The sequence below is a fragment of the Plectropomus leopardus genome, chromosome 2, assembly GCF_008729295.1.
Source record: "Plectropomus leopardus isolate mb chromosome 2, YSFRI_Pleo_2.0, whole genome shotgun sequence".
Taxonomy (NCBI): Eukaryota; Metazoa; Chordata; class Actinopteri; order Perciformes; family Serranidae; genus Plectropomus; species Plectropomus leopardus.
Genome location: NC_056464.1, coordinates 24,549,407 through 24,563,597, shown reverse-complemented (window position 1 = coordinate 24,563,597; position 14,191 = coordinate 24,549,407). Strand labels below are relative to the sequence as shown.

Here is a 14,191-nt window from a genome sequence, read left to right as displayed (position 1 = left end):
GATCATGTTTAATGACCAGTTACTTTTTCAATTTAGGGGTTATTGTTTATTTTTTGTTCATTTTTTTTGGGGGGGGGGGGGGGGGTCTGTTTGCATAAGCTTCTGGCTTCTTGACCTCTCCTGACACATTTTCTGTTTTTCTGTTTAACTGGATTTTATGCAGTGTAAACTGAACATGTTGTTCAGTGAGCCATGAAGGTGCTGGTAGGGCAGATTTAGTTGCTTTTGGACAGAAGTTTCCTGTCTATAAATACTAACCTGACCAGCTACTGGCCACAGCTTCATATCAAACAGATCTGCTAGTAGCATCAGTTTTTTTTAATATAATTATCAACAAAAAAGTAAATAAGCATATTCCCTAAAATGTTGAACCCCCTTTATATGGTTTAAATTCAAGGCAGGCTCTTGCAGTTCTCACTGTGATGTGCTGATATTACTGTCAACTTCATCTGTGCACTGTCACTGTTCTTAAATTAAAATGAGGACTCTTAATTGTTCTCGAACTTCCTCCAGCACCCGAGCCCACTTTCAGTACATCCCATCTTGTGCATGTGAGTGACAGCCACATTCTCCTGCGGCCCCTGACAGTGTTGTGGCAGCCTCTGTGCCTCGTGAACCAGCAGCAGGGGGGCATTCAATTGAAAGAGCACTAATTATCACTAACCACCTGCCAGGAAGAGAGCCCTGGCATATCTTTATCACCGTGGTCATAAAAGCTATCACTGATTATCATCAGCACATTAAGCTGACAAGACATCTGGAATTGGCTGATTACTCAACGTGATGAGACTTTGAGTGAATGAAATCATTCGGACGGAATTTTGGCAGGAAATTCAGCAATAAACAGAGCGTCTTCCTTCAGGGTCCAACACTATTCAAGGATGTCAGAACGAGAAGCCACAGAGAAATAAACTCTCATCCTTCCACTTCAGATAATGTGGATATGATTCTTTAAACTTTGATTTCTGGACAACAACAAAAAAAGAGCAACAGGTCCGAAATCCTGTTTGAGTTCAAGAAGCCATGAGAGGGGAAATAACAAGATTAAAACTTAAAGCGAGGTCTTTAAAGGTTAATGTGTACATCGATACCTCGTGAACACACTGGCCTCACAACATTTACAGCTTAATAGATTTTTGCCAATTCTTCTCACCTGTGAAAACAAAACAGAGCCTGACTGACACTGGACTTTTAGGCGGACACTGATATTAATATTAGAGATTTTATAAAATTAAAAAGAAAAATATATGGACCCATAGCCTTTTTTGTGTCAATATATTATATCAGTAATGGTTTTGATAAGGACCCCTTTTTATTCAGACAACCTTTGTTTAGCCTGTCCAAAATGCTAATAACCTGTTGTTTGTTTGTCTCATCTTATTTGCTGCTGCTTTGTTTGAACTTGTCAGCCCTGTGCTGTGTAATTTTGCTATCTGTCTCTTTTGTTTTTCATATTAAGCACCTTGTGATTTTTTGGGGGAAGGGTGGTGTTATCTGTGAAAGGTCCTGTCCAAGTAATTTTTAATTCCTTGCAACTCGCCCGTTCGTTTAAATGAGAGGAAGGCGGCAGAGGTGAAGCTCACCGCCTCCCCTCTATATATTTATATATATTTATATATAGGATATATATATTTAAATAAGAGGAAGGCGGCGACTGGAGGTTTTAGATTTTGTTATTTTGTTATTAATTATAATCATAATATAATCATACTGTAATTGTATTCAGTTCTATTTTTCATACTGAACTTATTATTGGTTTTTTATACCATATGTTATCATAGTTTTTGATACTCAGTACTTAAGTGAATTTATTTTTTTATTTTTTTGTTTGTTTGTTCATTTGTTTACTGTATTGAGTGAATTGTATTTTTTGATTTTCATTTTATTATTATATTGCAATTTTTTTGTAATTCCTCACAAATTTTTTTGACTGGATTTATTTTTATTTGCACCTACTTATTTTTTCTTATTTATTATTAGATGTTTATTATATGATGTTACTTTAAAACCCCAGAATTCGATTATATTACAACCACTTTTGCTCTTTTTAAACACATTATACAAAGAAAATGTTGTTTTTTTTTTCTGAATAAATGGATGCATTTTGTTAACTTACTCTATGGTCTATAATGTCGTATCATTTTTTGAAACAGCATTTCTTACTGTGACTGTTAAAGGGTTTGAGAAGTCTCGTTTACACTGATACATTTGATTTATCTTGTAAACCAGATGCTCCCAGGAATCACAGACGATATCGATGAAAAATCTGTCTTGTAATTATGAAAATGAAATTATTTGCCACTTATACGGTGAATGCCAGTATTATTGATTTTGTTTATTATTGATTGTTTTTCGCCAAAACCTAAATCTTACAGGGTCGCATTGAACACATCATGAGAACTTGACTTTCGCTTAGTGCTCATTTTAACTGAATGGAGCTTGAAGGTATCATTAAGTAACTCAGTTTAACCTCCGTCAGTCTTCGTCACCAGCTGTTGACACATTGCAGTGATTTTTCGGCTAGTGGCTGGATGTAAACAGCTCCTCCGACGTCCACTATGTAACCGTCCATGGTGACTGATGTTTTGTTTCTTTGCCACCCACCCACCCGCTTGGTTCTCTGGTCTCCACAAGGTCAGCCTGGCGCAGTCTCAGTCAGTTTCGCGCTTGCGCTGCGGGCTCGGGACACTTCTGGCTTGTCCGAGCCCTACGCGAAACAGCTGGCCCGCAACATGTAGCATGAAGCAAGGCGCTGCCAGCGGCTGGGCCCCGGGCATCAGAGCAGTCCAGCAACACTCCCTCCAGAGACTGGAGGGAACGATGATCTGAACGCAGACCAGGGGTTCTATTCATAAACTCTCTGAAACAGATGGTGACATCATTGGTGATGTCACAAGGCATAATCCCTGCCTTGACTGGTGACATCATTCATGATGTCATGGCACATAAGTCTTGCCCATGAAGCTGGACTGCTGACATCATTCGTGATGTCACGGCACATCAGCCCTGCCCATTAACCTGGACTGGTGACATCATTTGTGATGTCACGGCACATCAGCCCTGCCCATTAACCTGGACTGGAGGTTTTAGATTTTGTTATTATAATCATACTGTAATTGTATTCAGTTCTATTTTTCATACTGAACTTATTATTGGTTTTTTATACCATATATTATCATTGTTTTTGATACTCAGTACTTAAGTGAATTTATTTTTTTATTTTTTTGTTTGTTTGTTTGTTCATTTTTTATTGTATTGAGTGAATTGTATTTTTTGATTTTCATTATTATATTGCAATTTTTTTGTAATTCCTCACAAATTTTTTCGACTGGATTTATTTTTATTTGCACCTACTTATTTTTTTCTTATTTATTATTAGATGTTTATTATATGATGTTACTTTAACCCCAGAATTCGATTATATTACAACCACTTTTGCTCTTTTTAAACACATTATACAAAGAAAATGTTGTTTTTTTTTCCGAATAAATGGATGCATTTTGTTAACATACTCTATGGTCTATAATGTTGTATCATTTTTTGAAACAGCATTTCTTACTGTGACTGTTAAAGGGTTTGAGAAGTCTCATTTCAAATGATACATTTGATTTATCTTGTAAACCAGATGCTCCCAGGAATCACAGACGATATTGATGAAAAATCTGTCTTGTAATTAAGAAAAAGAAATTATTTGCCACTTATACGGTGAATGCCAGTATTATTGATTTGTTTATTATTGATTGTTTTTCGCCAAAACCTAAATCTTACAGGGTCGCATTGAACACATCATGAGAACTTGACTTTCGCTTAGTGCTCATTTTAACTGAATGGAGGTTGAAGGTATCATTAAGTGACTCAGTTTAACCTCCGTCAGTCTTCGTCACCGGCTGTTGATACATTGCACTTGATTTTCGGCTAATGGCTGGATGTAAACAGCTCCTCCGACGTCCACTATGTAACCGTCCATGGTGACTGATGTGTTTGTTTCTTTGCCACCCACCCACCCGCTTGGTTCTCTGGTCTCCACAAGGTCAGCCTGGCGCAGTCTCAGTCAGTTTTCGCGCTTGCGCTGCGGGCTCGGACACTTCTGGCTTGTCCGAGCCCTACGCGAAACAGCTGGCCCGCAACATGTAGCATGAAGCAAGGCGCTGCCAGCGGCTGGGCCCCGGGCATCAGAGCAGTCCAGCAACACTCCCTCCAGAGACTGGAGGGAACGATGATCTGAACGCAGACCAGGGGTTCTATTCATAAACTCTCTGAAACAGATGGTGACATCATTGGTGATGTCACAAGGCATAATCCCTGCCTTGACTGCTGACATCATTTGTGATGTCACGGCACATAAGTCTTGCCCATGAAGCTGGACTGGTGACATCATTTGTGATGTCACGGCACATCAGCCCTGCCCATTAACCTGGACTGGTGACATCATTGTGATGTCACGGCACATCAGCCCTGCCCATTAACCTGGACTGGTGACATCATTGTGATGTCACGGCACATCAGCCCTGCCCATTAACCTGGACTGGAGGTTTTAGATTTTGTTATTATAATCATACTGTAATTGTATTCAGTTCTATTTTTCATACTGAACTTATTATTGGTTTTTTATACCATATATTATCATAGTTTTTGATACTCAGTACTTAAGTGAATTTATTTTTATTTTTTTTGTTTGTTTGTTTGTTCATTTGTTTATTGTATTGAGTGAATTGTATTTTTTGATTTTCATTATATTATATTGCAATTTTTTTGTAATTCCTCACAAATTTTTTTCGACTGGATTTATTTTTATTTGCACCTACTTATTTTTTCTTATTTATTATTAGATGTTTATTATATGATGTTACTTTAACCCCAGAATTCGATTATATTACAACCACTTTTGCTCTTTTAAACACATTGTACAAAGAAAATGTTGTTTTTTTTTCTGAATAATGGATGCATTTTGTTAACATACTCTATGGTCTATAATGTCGTATCATTTTTTGAAACAGCATTTGTTACTGTGACTGTTAAAGGGTTTGAGAAGTCTCATTTACACTGATACATTTGATTTTATCTTGTAAACCAGATGCTCCCAGGAATCACAGACGATATCGATGAAAAATCTGTCTTGTAATTAAGAAAAAGAAATTATTGCCACTTATACGGTGAATGCCAGTATTATTGATTTGTTTATTATTGATTGTTTTTTCGCCAAAACCTAAATCTTACAGGGTCGCATTGAACACATCATGAGAACTTGACTTTCGCTTAGTGCTCATTTTAACTGAATGGAGCTTGAAGGTATCATTAAGTGACTCAGTTTAACCTCCGTCAGTCTTCGTCACCGGCTGTTGATACATTGCACTTGATTTTCGGCTAATGGCTGGATGTAAACAGCTCCTCCGACGTCCACTATGTAACCGTCCATGGTGACTGATGTGTTTGTTTCTTTGCCACCCACCCACCCGCTTGGTTCTCTGGTCTCCACAAGGTCAGCCTGGCGCAGTCTCAGTCAGTTTTCGCGCTTGCGCTGCGGGCTCGGACACTTCTGGCTTGTCCGAGCCCTACGCGAAACAGCTGGCCCGCAACATGTAGCATGAAGCAAGGCGCTGCCAGCGGCTGGGCCCCGGCATCAGAGCAGTCCAGCAACACTCCCTCCAGAGACTGGAGGGAACGATGATCTGAACGCAGACCAGGGGTTCTATTCATAAACTCTCTGAAACAGATGGTGTGACATCATTGTGATGTCACAAGGCATAATCCCTGCCTTGACTGGTGACATCATTCATGATGTCACGGCACATAAGTCTTGCCCATGAAGCTGGACTGCTGACATAATTCGTGATGTCACGGCACATAAGTCTTGCCCATTAACCTGGACTGGTGACATCATTCGTGATGTCACGGCACATCAGCCCTGCCCATTAACCTGGACTGGAGGTTTTAGATTTTGTTATTATAATCATACTGTAATTGTATTCAGTTCTATTTTTCATACTGAACTTATTATTGGTTTTTTATACCATATGTTATCATAGTTTTTGATACTCAGTACTTAAGTGAATTTATTTTTTATTTTGTTTGTTTGTTGTTTGTTCATTTGTTTATTGTATTGAGTGAATTGTATTTTTTGATTTTCATTATATTATATTGCATTTTTTTGTAATTCCTCACAAATTTTTTTCGACTGGATTATTTTTATTTGCACCTACTTATTTTTTTCTTATTTATTATTAGATGTTTATTATATGATGTTACTTTAACCCCAGAATTCTATTATATTACAACCACTTTTGCTCTTTTTAAACACATTATACAAAGAAAATGTTGTTTTTTTTTTCTGAATAAATGGATGCATTTTGTTAACATACTCTATGGTCTATAATGTTGTATCATTTTTTGAAACAGCATTTCTTACTGTGACTGTTAAAGGGTTTGAGAAGTCTCGTTTACACTGATACATTTGATTTATCTTGTAAACCAGATGCTCCAGGAATCACAGACGATATTGATGAAAAATCTGTCTTGTAATTAAGAAAAAGAAATTATTTGCCACTTATACGGTGAATGCCAGTATTATTGATTTGTTTATTATTGATTGTTTTTCGCCAAAACCTAAATCTTACAGGGTCGCATTGAACACATCATGAGAACTTGACTTTCGCTTAGTGCTCATTTTAACTGAATGGAGCTTGAAGGTATCATTAAGTGACTCAGTTTAACCTCCGTCAGTCTTCGTCACCAGCTGTTGATACATTGCAGTGATTTTCGGCTAATGGCTGGATGTAAACAGCTCCTCCGACGTCCACTATGTAACCGTCCATGGTGACTGATGTGTTTTGTTTCTTTGCCACCCTAAAACCCCACCCGCTTTGGTTCTCTGGTCTCCACAAGGTCAGCCTGGCGCAGTCTCAGTCAGTTTCGCGCTTGCGCTGCGGGCTCGGACACACTTCTGGCTTGTCCGAGCCCTACGCGAAACAGCTGGCCCGCAACATGTAGCATGAAGCAAGGCGCTGCCAGCGGCTGGGCCCCGGGCATCAGAGCAGTCCAGCAACACTCCCTCCAGAGACTGGAGGGAACGATGATCTGAACGCAGACCAGGGGTTCTATTCATAAACTCTCTGAAACAGATGGTGACATCATTGGTGATGTCACAAGGCATAATCCCTGCCTTGACTGCTGACATCATTCATGATGTCACGGCACATAAATCTTGCCCATGAAGCTGGACTGCTGACATCATTCGTGATGTCACGGCACATAAGTCTTGCCCATGAAGCTGGACTAGTGACATCATTTGTGATGTCACGGCACATCAGCCCTGCCCATTAACCTGGACTGGAGGTTTTTAGATTTTGTTATTATAATCATACTGTAATTGTATTCAGTTCTATTTTTCATACTGAACTTATTATTGGTTTTTTTATACCATATATTATTATCATAGTTTTTTTGATACTCAGTACTTAAGTGAATTTATTTTATTTTTTTTGTTTGTTTGTTTGTTCATTTGTTTATTGTATTGAGTGAATTGCATTTTTTGATTTTCATTATATTATATTGCAATTTTTTTGTAATTCCCTCACAAATTTTTTCGACTGGATTTATTTTTATTTGCACCTACTTATTTTTTCTTATTTATTATTAGATGTTTTATTATATGATGTTTCTTTAACCCCAGAATTCTATTATATTACAACCACTTTTGCTCTTTTTAAACACATTATACAAAGAAAATGTTGTTTTTTTTCCGAATAAATGGATGCATTTTGTTAACATACTCTATGGTCTATAATGTTGTATCATTTTTTGAAACAGCATTTCTTTACTGTGACTGTTAAAGGGTTTTGAGAAGTCTCATTTCAAATGATACATTTGATTTATCTTGTAAACCAGATGCTCCAGGAATCACAGACGATACTGATGAAAAATCTGTCTTGTAATTAAGAAAAAGAAATTATTTGCCACTTATACGGTGAATGCCAGTATTATTGATTTGTTTATTATTGATTGTTTTTCGCCAAAAACCTAAATCTTTACAGGGTCGCATTGAACACATCGTGAGAACTTGACTTTCGCTTAGTGCTCATTTTAACTGAATGGAGCTTGAAGGTATCATTAAGTGACTCAGTTTAACCTCCGTCAGTCTTCGTCACCTGCTGTTGATACATTGCAGTGATTTTCGGCTAATGGCTGGATGTAAACAGCTCCTCCGACGTCCACTATGTAACCGTCCATGGTGACTGATGTGTTTGTTTCTTTGCCACCCAACCCACCCACCCGCTTGGTTCTCTGGTCTCCACAAGGTCAGCCTGGCGCAGTCTCAGTCAGTTTCGCGCTTGCGCTGCGGGCTCGGACACTTCTGGCTTGTCCGAGCCCCTACGCGAAACAGCTGGCCCGCAACATGTAGCATGAAGCAAGGCGCTGCCAGCGGCTGGGCCCCGGGCATCAGAGCAGTCCAGCAACACTCCCTCCAGAGACTGGAGGGAACGATGATCTGAACGCAGACCAGGGGTTCTATTCATAAACTCTCTGAAACAGATGGTGACATCATTGGTGATGTCACAAGCCATAAACCCCTGCCCAAATACCTTGACTGGTGACATCATACATGATGTCACGGCACATAAGTCTTGCCTATGAAGCTGGACTGGTGACATCATTCATGATGTCACGGCACATCAGCCCTGCCCATTAACCTGACTGGTGACATCATTTGTGATGTCACATCATTTGTGATGTCACATCATTTGTGATGTCACGGCACATCAGCCCTGCCCATTAACCTGGACTGGTGACATCATTTGTGATGTCACGGCAACATCAGCCCTGCCCATTAACCTGGACTGGAGGTTTTAGATTTTGTTATTATAATCATACTGTAATTGTATTCAGTTCTATTTTTCATACTGAACTTATTATTGTTTTTTTATACCATATATTATCATAGTTTTTTGATACTCAGTACTTAAGTGAATTTATTTATTTTTTTTTTGTTTGTTTGTTTGTTCATTTGTTTATTGTATTAAGTGAATTGTATTTTTTTGATTTTCATTATATTATATTGCAATTTTTTTGTAATTCCTCACAAATTTTTTCGACTGGGATTTATTTTTATTTGCACCTACTTATTTTTTCTTATTTATTATTAGATGTTTATTATATGATGTTACTTTTAACCCCAGAATTCGATTATATTACAACCACTTTTTGCTCTTTTTAAACACATTGTACAAAGAAAATGTTGTTTTTTTTCTGAATAAATGGATGCATTTTGTTAACATACTCTATGGTCTATAATGTCGTATCATTTTTTGAAACAGCATTTCTTACTGTGACTGTTAAAGGGTTTGAGAAGTCTCATTTCAAATGATACATTTGATTTATCTTGTAAACCAGATGCTCCCAGGAATCACAGACGATATCGATGAAAAATCTGTTTTATAAGCTGATTTTAGGCCACAACAAAAGACTATACTCATTACAGATTAATCTGCCTTTGTTTTTTAAAAAATCCCCAAAGTCTCATCAAATGTCCACAATCAAAGATAATAGATATCGAGTTTAAAATGATAATACAATGAAAAGCAACAAATCCCCATATTTGCAAATTATATTTTTCTGCTTGAAAATTAACTTACACAATCAAATCAATTATCAAAATAGTTTTCCACCTAATTTTTTCACTGATCCACAAACCAATTACACGACTGTTTCAGCTACAGCCAATGCAGATATATTTGCACTAAGCTAATATTGGCCAATAATATCGCTAATGAACACCAAGACAGCTGGGATTTCTCACAGCAGATACACAACAGGTTAAAGCAGGAAAAGCTCAGGTGTAATTTGTTGGAGTAGTTGCGGCAGCTGGCTCTGTGACATGGCTTACTGACAAATCTGAATGAATGAGTCATCCATCATTAATATCTGTTACCCCTGTGCTTTGCAGCTGTGACGTGTCAAAATGATCGACGTGAAAGAGGCATATTTCACAATGTCTGATAGTTTTAGAATCACTAAAAACACGGTGTGCATTTATTTTACCTTCACATAAATCCTGAGTGATCAGAGAGCAGAAAAAACACTCCATGGTCCAACAGTGATTTATGCATGTATTACAAAATCTGTTCATGTAAAGATAAAACATCAAGTTCGTTGGCTGAAGTCCACCACACTGGACTCCATGGTAATTTAAAGTCAAACCTGAACTCTCATTTTCAGCAGGCATAAAACATCTCACTAAATTACTCTGTGAGAAACTAAGTAATTTATGGTTTCTAAAGTATTAATTTAGCACCGATTTAAAAAAGAAACACTGTATAATAATTTGCCATATTAAAATATACCCACAATGATTGCCATGAAGTGATGAACAATAAATATTCATACTTGCCCCAGACTTAGTGAATAAAAATCCAAACATCTACTGAAACCAAAAACGTAATAAACTTCATGTCTTTACAGCGGTTAACTGCCAAAAGTTGTACCTCTGATGATGGTCATAGCGATGCCTCTTTGGGTCAAACTCTCCTCCAACGTCTACAACGATGTCGCACTCTGCCAGCTGTGTGGGGTCCCTGGTCCGAATAGATCTCGGCATCCTGTGCAATGAATAGAAAGTTTGTTAGATCTGCAATCTTCTATAATCAAGCATCTCATAGATTTTCAGGAAAGAAATGACATCTGGACTTTATCTATAGGCCTCATTTAAGTTTTCTAACCTTTTCTATCAAATAGCCAAATTCTGCCAAAACTGATTATTATAAAGAGTGTGACCCTAATTGGACCAACTGGAAGCAGGACTGTGGAAGGTTTTGAGCTCTTATGGGCACAGTCTGTAATTTTTTTGCTCACATACACTAACGTCCCAAAGTTTGAAATTGCCTGCCTCAAAAGCGTGATTGGGCACCGTCTGTACCCAATCAAGCTTCACTGTACCGAACAGTCAGATGGCTGAGAGGACTACTCCTGTATTTCTGAACGGTCTTTCGAAGCTTTTAGGTTACAGATGGACCTCTTGACAAATTCATGGGTTTTGTATGAAAGGTTTGAATTGTACATGTAGAACAAATCGCTGTACAAAGGTTCAAAGAGACTGACAACTGAAAGAGCAGAAAGAGACAAAGATCCCTCTGAGCGACAGAACAATAAGAAAAGAGGAAATCGGCAGTCATTGGTGAAAGACATTTGAAGCTCGGCATTAAAATCTGTGCAGATTTCAAGAGGAACGTGTTCCTGTTTCAGTGTCAAGTGCACAATAATGACTTTCATAAACTGGATTTCAAAGGCATGTTGCTTTAGCAAAGCTATTCTGCAGACTTAACAAGACATAGAGAGTAAGGTCAGGGTTGGTGCTACTGAACATGCTCAGAGAATATCAGATTAACTTAATATGGACAGACAAATTGCAGTTTTAAACTTATTTATTCTTAACACTAAGTAGACTGCAGATGACCCAAAGACAAACGGCTTTCAAAAATGTTTGGAGCCCAACTGCACCGCTGTTGTTCTGTAGCGATCTGGGGTGAGTGATGCTGTGCTGGACTGGAAAAATTGATCTTAAAGGATATTGTCATGCAACACTGTGTAGACATTGACTAAATGGGAGTTTTAATCATTTAATTTTTCTTTTCTTAAATAATAATAAAATTGGTGTCTGAATTATTGTCTGGATTATACTAGCTTATTAAACATCAATGTTGTAAGTGACAAATTTTTTGAAGGGGAAAATTGTCTAGTAGTTCACATTATGTGATTAAGAGGAGTTTTTAATAAACATATCTGCTTCTCACTCATCAAAACATGATACTGCTTTTACATTATTGATGTGGACTAACTTATAACAGTATCAGAAAAAAACAATATTGTAGTTTTTTCAAATTGTGTTGTTGTCTAGTGGTGTAAGGTTTCCCATCTACTTGTCAGTAGAGGTTTTGTCACATTTTTTACACTTTGTGTGCTCTCTAATTTGGTTCTACATGGGCTATGTTGCAAATCAATGAATCAAGCTGCTTTATGACAATACTGCATTTATAAATGTTTTTTATAAATGATACCCGTTAGTCTGGTATTTATTTTGCTAGACTAACTCAACAATTTCTCAATTCAGCGTCCAGAAAATTGACTATATTAACATATACAGTAGCCAATAAACGGCAATCAATATAATTACATGAAATGATATATCCTGTAACAGATATCTGCAACTTTGTTTACATCTGGGGCAGGGATTGTGCCGTAGATAAAATGCGGGAAAGTCTTGGTCATGCTAAACTGCCGTTGTAATTTCTCATTACAACATTAAGGCACGTTTAGATTATAAGTCATTATACACCTAAAGGAAATGTGTGAATTTGTTTATAGTGGCTGTGAAGTGTAATGTTTTAGCTTTATTTCACTGACCTTTTGCTATGGCATTTTCTTTTTTCTAAAATGTAAAATATATGATTATAGTTGAATTAATATATATATGCAAACTCTGCATCATAACACAAAATAATGTACCAGTGCTTTATTTGATTCCAATTGGCTTGTTGGTGGAATATAAAGACAATAATAATAATTATAATCTTGGTCATTAATGATACAGACATACCAATAATAATGCAATAATGACAATTATGGTGCACTTCTAATAAAAGGCATTCTGTGTAACACAAATATTTATGTAATGACAAAAAAATACTTATGTTTACACAAAATTATTAAAATTGCATCAATCAGTAAGTGAGCAAATCAACTATAAATAATAATAAAAAATAAAAAAAAAACCATTAATGGCATTTTAAATAAAATCCAATTTCTTATAAAACCTTTTGTTGACAGATAAAATCCAGTGTTTGTTATGATGTTGGTGAGCTTTCAAGAAATCAAATTACAATTAAAAATTGATGTAATTATTAGTAAACCTCACGTGATTTCTTTGGATATAAGATGTTACAGTGAATGACATTTTAGAGCGGGGGGTGTTTTTGTGTAAATCATGTTAAAAACATCTAATATTTCAACTAAAAAAAAAAAAATTACTAAAATTGCACATCATACATGCCACTCAGATTACAATTTAAGACCAACTTTCTAATAGCCAAAATCGAAGAGGGACAATTTCATTCTGCCCAAATGTTTATCATTTTTCTTAGTTTTACAAACAGAAATGGGAAATATCTGTTATTTCTGGCTGGATTTCTGTGCGATTTGTGTTCCTCACTCTGCATGTGGGATTCCAGTGCTTAGACTTCCATCAGGATGAGTTTAAGAAAAGTAATTAATTAAATTATTTCACAAAAAAAATAGATGTTACCAATTATTTGAGAATGTGCAACGTCAGAAAAATATAATACTACTTCCTGGACATTTTTAAGACTTAAGAAAGATTAATTTAAGTCAATTTAATACCAATAAAGGCTTTACTATTACATGGATGAATTCAATGCATTTTAAGACGTTTTAGGATCCGAGGGAAACTTGATTACAATGTACAGTAAAAAAAAAAAAAAAAAAAAAAAGAAAGAAAAAGAAAAAAAAAAGGCGAAATCCACTTTTTTTTTTCAAATTTTTGGGTGCTTGAAAACCTTATTTCCTCTTTGACCCACAGTATTATATTATATTAGACTGCAATGAGCTCCATTATCTGTACAGCACCACCCCCATGTGGAGTGTTACAACATGACATGGCTTATGTGACAGAAACATAAAATAAAAACGTATCCAAAATTCAGTCAACGCAATATTCAGTGAATGCAGAAGAAAAAAAACCGAAGAAACGCCGTTTTATCAACATACTTAAATTTAAGTTGTAACGACACAAACTGCACTGAAACAGCAGCATTTGGGGAACAACACAAAGTCGCATGATCGCTGTGTGGCCCTTTATAGCAGCATCACGAACCCACCTTGTACTCAGGCAGCTGTCTGAGGAAGAAACAGGCTAAAACTTCATCACAGTGAAAACTTCCATTGTGAGTCCCGATTTTTTTGACGGTCATGTTTTCAGTGCGGAGCCTCTTCGGTTCACTCGACATGAATCTCAGTGCTGCTGAGCGAGAAACGTCCAAACCACGGCAGTTAGCTCGTGAACTTAGCTGTCGCAAAACACTTTCTGGTTTAATTAAGTTTATTTGTGACGTAAATTTAGTTCGTTTTAGCGCTGTGATGCACGCACGCCACATTCAAACACGACTACACGAGACGTGCCGGTGAC

At 36.9% G+C, this 14,191-nt stretch overlaps 1 protein-coding gene across 1 annotated transcript in view; it reads right to left on the bottom strand.

Annotated features, from left to right (window-relative positions):
* The window catches only part of myg1 (myg1 exonuclease), a 36,608-nt gene extending 22,417 nt beyond the window's left edge, over positions 1 to 14,191 (bottom strand). The window contains exons 1-2 of the mRNA XM_042505977.1: positions 13,876 to 14,191; positions 10,479 to 10,583 (exon numbers count right to left, since the gene is read on the bottom strand). Coding sequence (XP_042361911.1) covers positions 10,479 to 10,583; positions 13,876 to 14,159 — 389 coding nt within the window. The 5' untranslated portion in view covers positions 14,160 to 14,191. The remainder of the gene's footprint in view (positions 1 to 10,478; positions 10,584 to 13,875) is intronic.